General features: G+C 40.6%; 1 protein-coding gene across 1 annotated transcript in view; it reads left to right on the top strand.

The window, feature by feature from the left end:
* LOC109248848 (zinc finger protein 33B-like) overlaps positions 1-13,655 on the top strand; it is a 46,323-nt gene that overhangs the window by 188 nt on the left and 32,480 nt on the right. Inside the window, exons 2-3 of the mRNA XM_053910136.1 lie at positions 6,032-6,158; positions 12,703-13,596. Coding sequence (XP_053766111.1) covers positions 13,582-13,596 — 15 coding nt within the window. The 5' untranslated portion in view covers positions 6,032-6,158; positions 12,703-13,581. The remainder of the gene's footprint in view (positions 1-6,031; positions 6,159-12,702; positions 13,597-13,655) is intronic.

Below are 13,655 nucleotides of genomic sequence, written 5' to 3'. Positions count from 1 at the left end.
GCGCTCGTGGGTGGTCGCTTCTCTCCTGGGGGGAGGGGGGGAACCACGTTCTCCTCCACTCGGCTCCGTCTTCGTCCTCCCAGCCACCGGTGGTCAGTGTCCCGTCCCCATGGTAACCGCGTAACGCCTTCTGGGAGGTGACGGGAGCCACTTCAGTGGTATTAGATACATTCACATTGTTGGGCAAATGTCGCTACCATTCATCCCCGTACTCTTTTCATCTTGTAAAAACTGAAATTCTATACCTATTAAACAATAACTCCCCGGTCTCCCCTACCTCCAGGCGCTGGAAACCACCGTTATACTTCCTGTTTCTGTAATTTTGACTACTCTGAGTACCTCGTATTAGTGAAATCCTGTAGTCTTTGTCCTTTTGTGACTGGCTTATTTCGCTTAGCATTACGCCCTCAAGATGCATCCATGTTGTAGCGTATTGCAGGGTTTTTTCCATTTTTAAGGCTGAGTGATATCCCATTGTACGTATATGCACATTATGCTTGTCCATTCACCTGTCCGTGGACACCTGAGTTGCTTCCATGTTTCCACTATTGTGAATAATGATGCTGCCGTGAACACGAGTGTGCAGACATGTGGTTGAGACCTCCTCTTGGGTATATACCTCGAAGGAAAATTGCTGGGCCGTAAGGTAATTCTAGTTTCACTTTTGAGGAAGCTCCATCCTGTTTCTACAACGGTTGTACCGCTTTACACTGTCAGCAGCAGAGCGTGGGGGTTCCATTTCCTCTCCATCCTTGCCAACAGTTGCTTTTTCTTTTTTTGGTAGTAGCAATCTTAATGGGTGTGAGGTGGGATCTTACTGTACCTTTGACTTGTATTTCCTTTGGTATCTTTTCTTGTGTATTGGCCATTTGTGTATCTTCTTTGGAGAAGTATCTGTTCAACTGCATTGCCCATTTTTGAATTGGATTGTTTTGGGTTTTGTTGTTGTTGTTGCTGAATATTAGGAGTTGTCTATATATTCTGGATATTAATTCCTTATCAGATTTATGAATTATAAATATTTTTTCCTGTGGATTGACTTTGAACTCTGTGGATGGTATCTTTTGTAGTGAAAATATTTCCATTTTCATGAAAAGTTTGTCAATTTCTTCTTTGTTACCCATGCCTTTGATGTCATCTCCAGGAAAACCTTGCCAAGTCCAGTGTTGTGGATCTTTTGTCCTATGTTTTCTTCTAAGTTTTGTTGTTTTAGATCTTAAACTTAGGTATTTGGTGTGAGTTGATTTTTGTCTATGGTGTTAGGTAAGGGTCCAACTGTATTCTTTTGCATGTGGCTGTGCAGTTTTTCTAGTGCCATTTGATGAAAAGATGTCATTTTCCCATTGAGTGGTCTTGACAGCCTTGTCAAAAATCATTTGACAATATGTGTGAGTGTTTATTTCTGGACTCTTTTTTTCTATTCCATTGGTCTTATTTGTCCCTTTTTATGCTGGTACCATCCTGTTTTGATTGCTGTGGCTTTGTACTAAGTTTTGAAATCAGGAAGTGTAAGTCTTCCAGTTTTGTTGTTTTTCAGGATTGTTGTGGATAGTCTGGTTTCTTTGAATTTTAGGATGGGTTTTTTTTAATTTCTGCAAAAAACGTCATTGGGATTTTGCTAAGGATTTCATTGAAACTGTACATCACTTTGAGTAGTATTGACATTTTAACAAGAAGTTGTCTAATCCATGAACATGGGATGTGTTTCCATTTATTAATTCCTTCTTTAATGCCTTCAGCACTATTTTGTAGTTTTTACTGTGCAGATCTTTTACATCTTTGGTCACAGTAATTCCTAAGATTTTGTTTGATGCTTTGGTAAGTGGAATTGGTTTTGTAATTTCCATTTCAGGTCGTTCATTGTACCTATATAGAAATGCAACTGAATTTTGTGTGTTGCTGTATCTTGCTACTTTGCTGAATTCATTTAGTTGATGCAGCCGCTTTTTTTGTGGAGTCTTTAGGTTTTTCTACATGTAATATTATTTCATTTGCACAGATGCTTTTACTTTTTCCTTTCTAATTTAGATGCTTTTTATTTCTTTTTCTTGTCTAATGCTCTGACTAGAACATCCAATCCTGTGTTGAAGACAAGTGGTGAAAGCAGGCATCCTGACCTTACTCCTGATCTGACAGGATTAGCTTTCTACCTTCTCACCATTGAGAATAATTTTCCTGTGTTTTCTTTCTTTCTTTCTTTCTTTCTTTTCTTTCTTTCTTTCTTTCTTTCTTTCTTTCTTTCTTTCTTTCTTTCTTTCTTTCTTTCTTTCTATACATGGATTTTATTATGTGGAAATGTGGAAGTAGTTCCCTTCTTTTGTTGAGTGCTGTTACCATGAAAGATTGTTGAACTTTGTCACATGCTTTTTCTGCATCACTTGAGATTGTTATGTGGTTTTTTTATCCCTTCATTGTATTGACGTGGTATATTATATTAATCGATTTTTGTATGTTGAACCATCCTTGCATTCCAGGAATGGATCTACTTGGTCATGGTGTATAATCCTTTTTGAAAACTTGAATGAAAGTAAATTAAATGTTATTAATTTTTTAGAGAGACAGTGAGTGTGGGTGTGAGCAGGGAAGAGGAAAACGGAAAGACAGACTCTTAGACAGGCTCCATGCCCAGTGTGGAGTGTGACATGGGGCTTGATCTCATGACCCTGGATCATGACCTGAGCCAAATACAAGACTGGGTTGCTCAAATGACTGAGGTACCCAGGTGCCCCTATTTTATTTTATTTTTTAATTGAAATATAATTAACATACAATTTTATTAGTGTAAGGTGTACAGCATACTGATTCGACAATTGTTTACATTAGTACTTACCACAATAAGTGTAGTCACCAGCTGTTGCCATACATTATTACAATATTACTGACCTTATTTGCTGTTCTGTACTTTTCATCTCCATGATTTATTTATTTAATAACTCGAAGGTTGTAACTCTTAATCCTCTTTCTTGGTTTCACCCATCTTCCAACACTTTCCCTTAGCAACCACCAGGTTGTTCTTTGTATTTATGGGTCTCTTGTTTCTTTGTCCATTTGTTTTGTTTTTTAGATTCCACATGGAAGTGAAATCATGTGGTATTTTTCTTTTTCTGTCTGTCTTATTTCACTTAGCTTAATACATTTTAGTGCCATCCATTTTGTCCCAAATGCCAAGATCTCATTCTTTTTAATGCCTATGTAATATTGCATTGTGTATATATATACCAAATCTTCTCTATTCCTTCATGTATCAGTGGACACTTTGGTTGCTTCCATATCTTGGGTATTGTAAATAATACTGCAGTAAACATAGGGGTGTATGTGTCTTTTCAAATTAAGTGTTTTATTTACTTTGGCTAAATGCACGGTAGTGGAACTACTGGGTCATATGGTATTTCCATTTTTACTTTTTTGAGAAACCACCATGCTGTTTTCCACAGTGATTGCACCAGTTCCATTCCCACCAAAAATTTACATTTTTCTCCACATCCTCGCCAACATTTGTTATTTCTTTTTGATACTAGCCATTCTGACAGGTGTGAGGTGATACCTCATTGTGGTTTTGATTTGCATTTCTCTGATGATGAGTGACGTTGAACATGTTTTCCTGTATCTGAGAGAGAGGGTTACAGAGAGCAGGAGCAGGGGAAGGGCAGAGAGAGAGGGAGACACAGAACCTGAAGCAGGCTCCAGGCTCCAAGCTGTCAGCGCAAAGCTCAATGTGGGGCTCGAACCCACGAACCGTGAGATCGTGACCTGAGCCAAAGTCGGATGCTTAACTGACTGAGCCACCCAGGCGCTCCTGTATGTCTGCTTTAATCAGGTGTGTAAGTTCTTCATATGTTTTGGTTATTAACCTCTTTATTAGATATATCATTTTCAGATATTTCCTCCCATTCACTGGGTTGCCTTTTTGTTTTGTTGATGGTTTTCTTTGTGCAAAAGCTTTTTATTTTGGTGTAGTTGCAACAGTTAATTTTTGGTGTTATTTCCCTTGCCTGAGGAGACATATCTAGAAAAGTGTTTCTATGGCCCATGTCAAAGAAGTTACTGGGTGTAGTTTTCTTCTAGGAGTTTTATGATTTCAGGGCTGACATTTAGGTCTTTAATCCCTTTTGAGTTTCTTTTTTGTGTATAGTGTAAGAAAGTGGTCCAGTTTAATTCTTTTGCATGGAGCTGTCCAGTTTTCCCGGCACCATTTGTTGAAGAGACTGTCTATTTCACAGTTTATTCTTGCTTCCCTTGGCATAGATTAATTGACCATACAGGTTTTGGTTTACTTCTGAGGTCTCGATTCTGTTCCATTGATTTTTGTGTCTATTTTGGTGCCAGTACCATGTGTTTTGATTACTATAGCTTTGTGATATGTAATAATCCTTTTACTATGCTGCTGAATTCTGTTTGGAAATATTTTGTTGAGGACTTTTTACATCCATGTTCATAAAAGATATTGTAGTTTCCTTGTTCTCTTGAAGACAGTTTTTTAAACTAGAAAAGGATTCACCCATTTTCCCCACCCCACCCCCCACCAAGTTGTTCTCTGTATGAGCTTGTTTTTTGTTTTTGTTTTTTTACGATTCCACATGTAAGAGAGATCACGTACTTACTTGTCTTTCTCTTCCTGACTTATTTCACTTAGCATCATGCCATAAAGTCCATCCATGTTGTTGCAAATGGCAAGGTTTCACTCTTTTTCATGGCTGAATCATATTCCGTTGTATATACATACCACAATTTCTATATGCATTCATCTGTAAGTGGACAGGTTGTGTCCATATCTTGGATATTGTCAATAATGCTGCTGCAAACATGGGGTGTATGTATCTTTTTGAGTTAATGTTTTTATTTGGGGGGGGGGGTGGGTAAATACTGGAAGTGGAATGCCTGGATCATATGGTAGTTCCACTTTTAATTGTCTGGACAGCCTCCATAGCACCAGTTTACATTCCGACGCACAGTGCCCAGTGTTCCCTTTTGTCTGCATCCTTGTTAACACTTGTTCCTCCTTGTGTTCTTGATAGCCATTCTAACAGGTAGGAGGTAATATCATTGTGGTTTTGATTTGCCTCTCCCTAATGATGAATGATGTTGAGCATCTTTTTTATGGGCCTGTGTGTCTTCTCTGAACAATGTGTATTCATGTTTTTTTGGCAAGTGAGTTATGTGAGTTCTTTATACATTTTGACTATTAGTCCCTTATGAGATACAGGAGTCAGGAATATTTTCTGTGTTCAGTAGGTTTCCTTTCTATTTTTGTTGATGATTTTCTTTGGGGTGCAAAGAAACATTTTAGTTATGATGTATTCCTATTTATTTCTTCTTGTGTTGTTTTTTTGCTTTTGGTGTCAAACCTAAAACCATTGCCAAGACCTATGTCAAGGAGCTCATTAGCACCTCTGTTGTTTTTTTTTTAGGAGTTTTATATGGTTACATGTTTTCCTGTTTTCTTGTATGCCTTGTGATTTTTTGATTAAACATTGGGCATTTGAATTTAATAATGTGGTGGCTTGGAAATCAGATTCTCCGCAGTCTGCAATGTTTGCTGTATTTTCTTACTGTTTTTGTTTCTTCTTACTTATTTATTATTTGATGGTGGTAGGCTCTCTCTGTGCCAAGGATCAGCCTGATGTATAAACGTAATGTCTTCTTAGGTGTGGATTCTTTAATTCCTGTGGCAGCTATGTCTTTGCGGATTTCCTAATGAGAATATCTTCTTTGAGATCAGAAAGAGTATTTTATTCCACTTGGAATTGTCAGAACCAGGGCAGTTCCAAGTACATGTGTGCACTCAGATCGTTTGCATTAAAGAATAAATTGATTCGTCAGTGGTATTTCTACTCTAATCTCTTTTTTACTCGCAAAGTCTAACACAAAACAAGGTGTATATATATATATATAGTAGAGGTTAACATTATCTGTTCAGTTTTCAACGGCAAGACATGTAAGAATTTGTCTTTGAACATCTTTTTTTTTTTTTTTTTTTTTTCATATTTCCTGATTCTGACTACTTTAGACTGAGCACAATGTGCTTTTGCAGGGATTATTGTCATTCGGGGATGTGACTGTGGGCTTCACTGAGGAGGAGTGGCAGCGCCTGGACCCTGCTCAGAGGACCCTGTACAGGGACGTGATGCTGGAGAACTACAGCCACATTGTCGCAGTGGGTAGGTAGTGCTTGTTTCTCAGGCAGGCCTCCAGTTTTTTATTTACAGAAACGTGTAGAGTTTTTGTAGACTACAGTAATATTTAGCTTTGGAATTTGGAGGCCAAGGATGGTTTATCCCTTTTGGTTGTCACAAGGAATTTGTTTCCCTCTGTCCCATAACAGGGATTAAATTAAATTTTTTTTATTGTGTAGTCTTTGAGTTATACTGTCGTCCACCTTGAGGAGTCCTGAAACTCCTCCAGTTTGTCCCACGTGATCCGATTCTTATTCACAGGGTTATCCATTCCTAAACCAGAAGTGATCCTCAAGTTGGAGCAAGGAGAGGAGCCATGGATATTAGAGTCCCCAGGCCAGAGTGACCCAGGTGAGTCCGTCAGTGTGAGTCAGTTGGAGTTTAGGAGGAAATTAGATGACAAAGCGTTAGTTCAGAGCTTAAGACCATTGAAATGGTCTTTGAAGTGGTCTTCAGGAATCACTGTTTAGAGGCTCCGATGAACCTTTGGAAGTGGCATGTTGACTTGACTCAAATGTTCACTGTCCCTGAATCACCCAGAATCTCCTACTGTCACTTTTATACACAAATGTTATCTTTTTTTTTATTGGAATAAGTTATGTTGAGTTAAGACATCTTAAGACATACTACCTAAAGATATGTATACTCTCTATAGTATATATTTCTATTTCTATCTATACTAAAGATATCTATACTATCTATAAAAAGATAACACAAATGTTATCTTTTTTTTATTGGAATAAGTTATATTGAGTTAAGACATACTGTCTGTATATGTGTATAACAACCATGTGTATTTTATATGTGTGTGTATATATACATATAGTACCGGGCATCTTTGGTTCATCAGTGTATCTTTGAAAAATACCCATGTTGTGTGTATGATTAGTTAATTGCTGTATGTGTCTGTGTAGCATTCCGTTGTGACTATCCCAGAGTTTATCTCCTTATTTTTATGCTACATCTTTAGGATACGTATTGGAAACACACTTGTTTTGAAACTTATTTCTTTTGAGTTTTAAGGTATTTGAAAAGCCTTGATGTAAATATTCTTCTGTGTGTGTTTTGGAGGACACAAACTGTTTTTAAATCTTTGAAATCTGTAAATGAAGTTCATTCATTAATTTTGAGAGAGAGAGTGTGAATGTGACAGGGAGAGCAGAGAGAGAGGGAGAGAGAGAGTCCCCGGCAGGCTGCATGCTGTCAGCACAGAGCGAATGTGAGGCCCAATCTCATGAACCGTGAGGTTATCACCCGAGCTGAAACCAAGAGTTGAATGCTCACCTGACTGTGCCACCCAACACCCCTCAACTCTTATGTGTGTTAGATGTGTGACCAGAAATGGACTTGCTGGGTACAGAGTAGCTACGTATCTAGATTTATCAATGTGTGTTAGTTTTAACAGTTTTCCAACGTGGTTGTACTAAATCATATTGCCACTAGCAGTGTGTGAGGAGTTTAATTGCAGTTCATCCTTATGAGCACTTGATATTGTCAGTCTAATTAAATTCAACCATTCTGGTCGGTGTGTTGCTCTATCTCGTCAGGTTTTAATTGCCATTTCTCTGATGACTAATGTTGAGTATGCTTTCATATGTTCATTGGCTTTTTGGATGTCCTTTAGCAAAGTAACTGTTCAGGTCTTTTGCCGATACCAGTTTATTGGGTTATTGGTCTTATTGAATAATTCTAGAAGTTTGATGGGAATGCAAACTGATGCAGCCGCTCTGGAAAACAGTGTGGAGATTCCTTAAAAAATTAAAACTAGAACTACCCTATGACCCAGCAGTAGCACTACTAGGAATTTACCCATGGGATACAGGAGTGCTGGTGCATAGGGGCACCTATACCCCAATGTTTATAGCAGCGCTTTCAACAACAGCCAAATTATGGAAAGAGCCTAAATGTCCATCAACTAATGAATGGTCAAAGAATACGTGGTTTATATATACAACGGAATACTACTTGGCAATGAGAAAGGATGAAATCATGCCATTTGCAGCAACGTGGATGGAACCGGAAGGTATTATGCTAAGTGAACTAAGTCAGTCAGAGAAAGATAGATACTATATTTTTACTCATGTGGATCTTGAGAAACTTAACACAAGACCATGGGGGAAGAGGAAGGGAAAAAATAGTTACAAACAGGGGTGGGGGGAGCCAACCATAAGAGACTCTTAAATACAGAGAACAAACTGAGGGTTTATGGGGGGTGGGGGAGAGGGGAAAGTGGGTGATGGGAACTGAGGAGGGCATTAGTTGGGATGAGCACTGAGTGTGGTATGTAATCCATTTTGACAATAAATTATATTAAAAAATTCCCTAAAAATGAATTCTAGAAGTCTTATAATATATCTTGGATATGATTTGTTTGTAGAAATATGTATTTATTGAAAATATCTTTTCTGAGTTATGTCTGATCTTCTCCATGCCTTCTGATGACGGTTGAAAAGACTGTCCTTTCTCCTGCTGATTGGTGGTTTTATATTTGTCATTTATTGGGTGAGCATGTATTTGTGGTTTTGTTTCTGGGCTTTCTGATTGTTGTATTGGCTGAGTTATCCTTCATGACAATACCACTGCGTTTTATTTATCGTAACTTAATTATAAGTTATGATATCTGGCAGCGTCACTCTTCTAGGTTGGCTGTTTTCTTCAGGGTCGCGTGGGTATAACGGATACAGAAAATTGCTAAGAACATCTTTGAGTTTTATTTATTTACTTACTTATTTAGATTTATTTATTTTGAGGGAGTGAAAGAGAAGGTACGAGTTGGGAAGGGGCAGAGAGAGGAGTCTGATTTTGAGCTGACTCTGCACCTCCAGGACAGAGCCCGTCAGGACTCAGTCTCACAGAAACGTGAGATCATGGCCTGAGCTGAAACTCAGAGTTGGATGCTGAGCCACCTAAGCCACCCAGGTTCCCCATTTATCTTTTTTTAGTGTTACTGACTTATTTTTTAAGTACCTCTTTTTTTTTAATGTTTATTTTTGAGAGAGAGAGCGCGTGGGGGCGAGGGTCAAAGAGAGAGGGAGACACAGAATTCGAAGCAGGCTCCAGGCTGTGAGGTGTCATCACGGGATGCTTTCCTTAACATCGCCCCAGCGATGGCCCTGCACTTTGGCCACTAGTAGTAGACTACAGCTTCTTTTTAAAAATTGTTTTAAAAATTTCAAAATAGATATATCTATCTATCTATCTATATATAGATAGATAGATAGATAGATAGATAGATATAATTCACCTACCATTAAATTCACTCCTTTAAGAGTGGAAAATTCAGTGGGTTGTAAGTATATTCACAAAGTCGTGCAACCATCACCACTGTCGAATCCCAGCATGTTTTCTCACCAGCTTCTTTTAGGTCTCCCAGGTGCAGCCATATTGACCCCTCCCCGATGGGCACACCAGCTGGGAGGCGTGAGCCTCAGAGGCGTTATCCCCCCACCTCCGTGCCCTTCTGAGCGGCCTGCGGTAACTGGACGACACCGCTCTGAAGGTCTGAAGGTCTGAAGGTCCGAATTCCAGTTCTGCAGGGCTCTTCTCTGAGTACCTGTAGTATCAGCATGACCCAGCACCTCCTCCGCTTCAGGTGTGGAATCCCAGTTCTGTGGGGCCGCTCTCCTGAGTGACTTCTTCCGTCATGGTTCCCTGAGATGGGAGCTGCTCTCTGCCCGTGTTACGCCTGTGTTGCCTCAGTGTCCACTTTGCCTTTAAAATGCCTGTTTTAACCTGCTCTATTAAATTCCCTCTCTCATAACATTTGGGTGGACCCTGACTGATGTAAACATTCTTGTACGCACATCACTGAACGTTAACTTTATGATAGCGTCACGTGGAGTCGTGTACGTGCTGGAAGTGCCAGATTAACAATCCGGTAAAATTTGATAGAAACGAGCCTCCAGGGAGCTTACATGGATTAAACTCAGAGTAACGGTGACTGGGAATAAGTATCTCCTCAACCACATACCAGAGAGAGAGAGAGACAGGGTGCAAGCAGGGGAGGGGCAGAGAGAGGAGACAGAATCCGAAGCAGATTTCAGGCTCTGGGCCGTCCGCAAAGGGCCCGAAGTGGGGCTCGAACAAAGGAACCATGAGGTCATGACCTGAGCCGAATTGGAACGCTTAACGGACTGACCCACCCAGGCGCCCCAAGGACTTGGGAAATAAAAACCAACAATGTATGTGTATTGATCCGTAAAATAAGAAGGATGAATCTGAAGTATATTGTACTCAGTCAAAGGTACAGACTCAACAAGATTACATACTGTAAGATTCTATATGCACGGGACTTTCCAGAAAAGGCAAACCTGTAGGCATGACGTGTAGATAGTAGCTGCCAGAGGATAGAGCGGTAAGGAAGTTTGACTTCAAAAGAGTAGCACGAAGGAATTTGAGGGCTGTGGTGAAATAGTTTTGGATTTTGGCTGTGGTGGTGGTTACACAGATCTCCGCATTTTGTCACAATTCCTGAAACTACACCAGAGTGAACTTCTGTGTATAGAAGTAAAATGAAAAAATTTTCTCTCAATAAATGATAGGTTACATGTTTTTACTTAAACATTTGCATTCTTTTAAATTCTCCTAATAGACTTTTACATACATTTGTCATTCACTGTCACTTCTTTTTTATCATGAGTGCTTAGTTATGTAGCCGGATTCACGTTTCTATTGACTTAAAGGTGTCTTTATTAATTAACATATCTTTTCTTTCAAATATTAAAAATATATTTCCTTGTTTATTTGCTTTTAACTTAAAATCGAGCTGAACTACTTGTTATTGCTAATACTAAAACGCATCGGATACTAAATTTATGGTTTTTATTTTTGGTGTCACAGCTTGTCACCTTTATTTTCCTAGTGGTTTATTTTACACATTTCAAATCTTGGATCCCTGTGAATTATGCCCTGTGTGAACTATGTACCTAAGACTATTCCAAACTGTTGCGAATGACTTGCTGTTTGGAATATTCCATTCATTTCTCATTGCCTTGAAATGCTGTATTGATTAGACTACATTCAAAAAAACGCTCTTAATCATGGCCATGTTTCCATGAAGCAGATGCCAGACTACTTGTAGTGGAGCAATATTATACGTGTTGATATTTCCTGGGAAGTTTTCTTTTTGAAATGTTGTCAGTTTAGCTTTTCATGTGTTACAGATGAAGTTACGAATGCTTTTGTAAAGTACCTATTAAAGTACACAAAAATCAAAGAGAAAGAAGTATGTACAAAAGTTGGTTGACAGTGTTAGTGGAATTTGTCACAGAATAGAGTTTCAGTGAAAGGGTCTATCTCCATTTCTTCAAGTAATGTTAGTGTCGTAGAAGGAAGAATAAGATTATGTAGACGAATAAAGACATTTTCTTTTGAACTGTCGATTTTCTGATTTATCTACGATTTTCGTTCATTGCTTTCATGATTTTGATGAACTATCTTGCTTGATCCCACCCTCGTCCCCTGGCTTTTTATTTCCAGAGAGAATCGCTGGCGGTGTCAGATACTATTTTTTTATTTTAAAAATTGTTTTATTGCTTGATGGAATCTGTTTCCTAGTATTTAGAAAGTGAAGTCGACAAGCAGGTTCCTTTTCCTGACTGCTCAGCTCAGTGTCCAAATTGCACACTGGGTGCACATAGATCTCGGCTGTAATCTGCAACTTTTGGGGATTCCCTGACGCGATCTGACAGTTTGGGTAACTGTTTGGGTAACTAACAAGCGCCCCAACCTTCTTACGGTAGATAAAGACTACACACTCTCCACTAAAGCCCATCGCCGCTCAAGGAGTCTAAAAGGAGCGGTGGCTCTGGCTTTCAGCGCGGAACGCTCCCACTGCCCGGTTCTGCGCTTGCCTAGTACCGCCTCCTCGTCTCTGCACTTCCGTCCTGTTTCTTTTTTTCCTTCCGTTTAACTCAGTTCTCGTTGGGAGGGGGGGTTCTGCACCCGCCGTGTCTCTGACCTTTTCTGCGGATTCATGTGCAGGGATCGATAGGTGAGCTTGGGACGATTGGACGAGGGCCAATGGGGGCGCCGTGTGCCCGGGAGTCTGTGCCCCGGCGGTCGGTGCCCGATCGCGTGGAGGAGGTCCGTGGACCGGGGACGGCGGGATGGGGACGTGTCCATCAGCGCTAGAGGTCGGGCCCCCCGGTGCTCAGTCCCTGCCGGAGCGGCCGGGGCCGTTCGCGGGGCCCGGTTCTGGAGGCCGCGGGAGGAGGGCGTGTGCCCGGAGGCGGTGGGAGAGGGACGGCGCCGCGGCCGGGAGGGGGGCGCGAGCGCGTCGGGCGGAGGCGGGGTGGTCCGGGAAGACGGGCTCCCCTGCCTGGGCTGAGTCGGTTACCGCCCCGCCTCTTGGTTCTCCTTGTCTCCTTCCTGGAGTCCCCCGAGCGGCTCTCCAGTCGGGTGCGCGACTGCTTCTTGAGGTGTGGTGTTACTCAGTCCGGCATTAGGGAAGGATCTCCAAGAATCCCTTACTTTTTGTCTCATTGAATAGAAACATTGTTTGTTTGTTTGTTTGTTTTTCTTCTCGAAGGTTACTGACTTGTTCAGAATCACAGTTTGTTAGTGGCGAAGCCTGGAAGTTGTGTCTCCCGACTCCAGAGAGACTGCCTGCTTTTCCACACGAGGAAAGGCAAATTGCTTTTAAAAAGATCCTTTTGAGAAACGGCAACCAGGATCAAGAAATGAAAACATAGACCTTTCATTAAAGCATTGCTTTTTATCGTTTTCTGTGTAATCAGTAATCAAAGGTTTAGTAACAGTGGGGAAATTGATAAACAGTTTAATCAGGAGTATTTTTTTAAGTTTACTTATTTTGGGGAGAGGGAGAGAGAGAGCGAGAGCGCCCAGAAGAAGCAGAGAAAGAGGGAGAGAGAATCCCAAGCGGGTTCAACACTGTCAACGCAGAGCCTGATGTCCGGCTCACTCCATCCCACCATCCCTGAGATCTTGACCTGAACAAGAATCCAGGCTTAACTGACTGAGCCACCCAGGTGCCCCAGGTTGGGAGTATTTTTTGTAGCAGTTTTGGTGAAGACTTAATGTTACTTCACTGAGTATGTTTTATTTAAACCTACTTTTTAATTTAAAATTTTTTTGTGAACATCAAGAGAGCTTTAAACTGTTAAAAATCCCCAGGAAGCAAATATTTAGGTTTTCCCAGTGAAAACTTTTATGCCCAGCAGCCATTACATGATTAAGTCAGAGTCCTATTAGATAGTTGTTCTTTGAGCATCTGCTGTCCTTTCTGAAGGTGAAGGGTACTGACACGCTTCCTATCTATTGGGTTGTATAGTTTTATAGGGCAGGAGCGTTCAGGAGCCATCAGGCAGGCCAGCTCTTTTAGGACCTCATTCCTCCTGTAACTCAGCACAGCACCAGAGTTGTCTACACTTTTCCAAGGCAGCAGAAAATGAACAAATCCCAGGTAAGTTGTTCATTCCCCACTTTATTTTGCAGTGGACCTGGTGAGATTTGTGAGTCCCA

Source organism: Panthera pardus, unplaced genomic scaffold (genome assembly GCF_024362965.1).
Source record: "Panthera pardus isolate Hobbes unplaced genomic scaffold, ASM2436296v1 HiC_scaffold_22, whole genome shotgun sequence".
NCBI lineage: Eukaryota > Metazoa > Chordata > Mammalia > Carnivora > Felidae > Panthera > Panthera pardus.
Note: the sequence above shows the minus strand (reverse complement) of the source record. Positions and strands in the feature narration are given on the sequence as shown.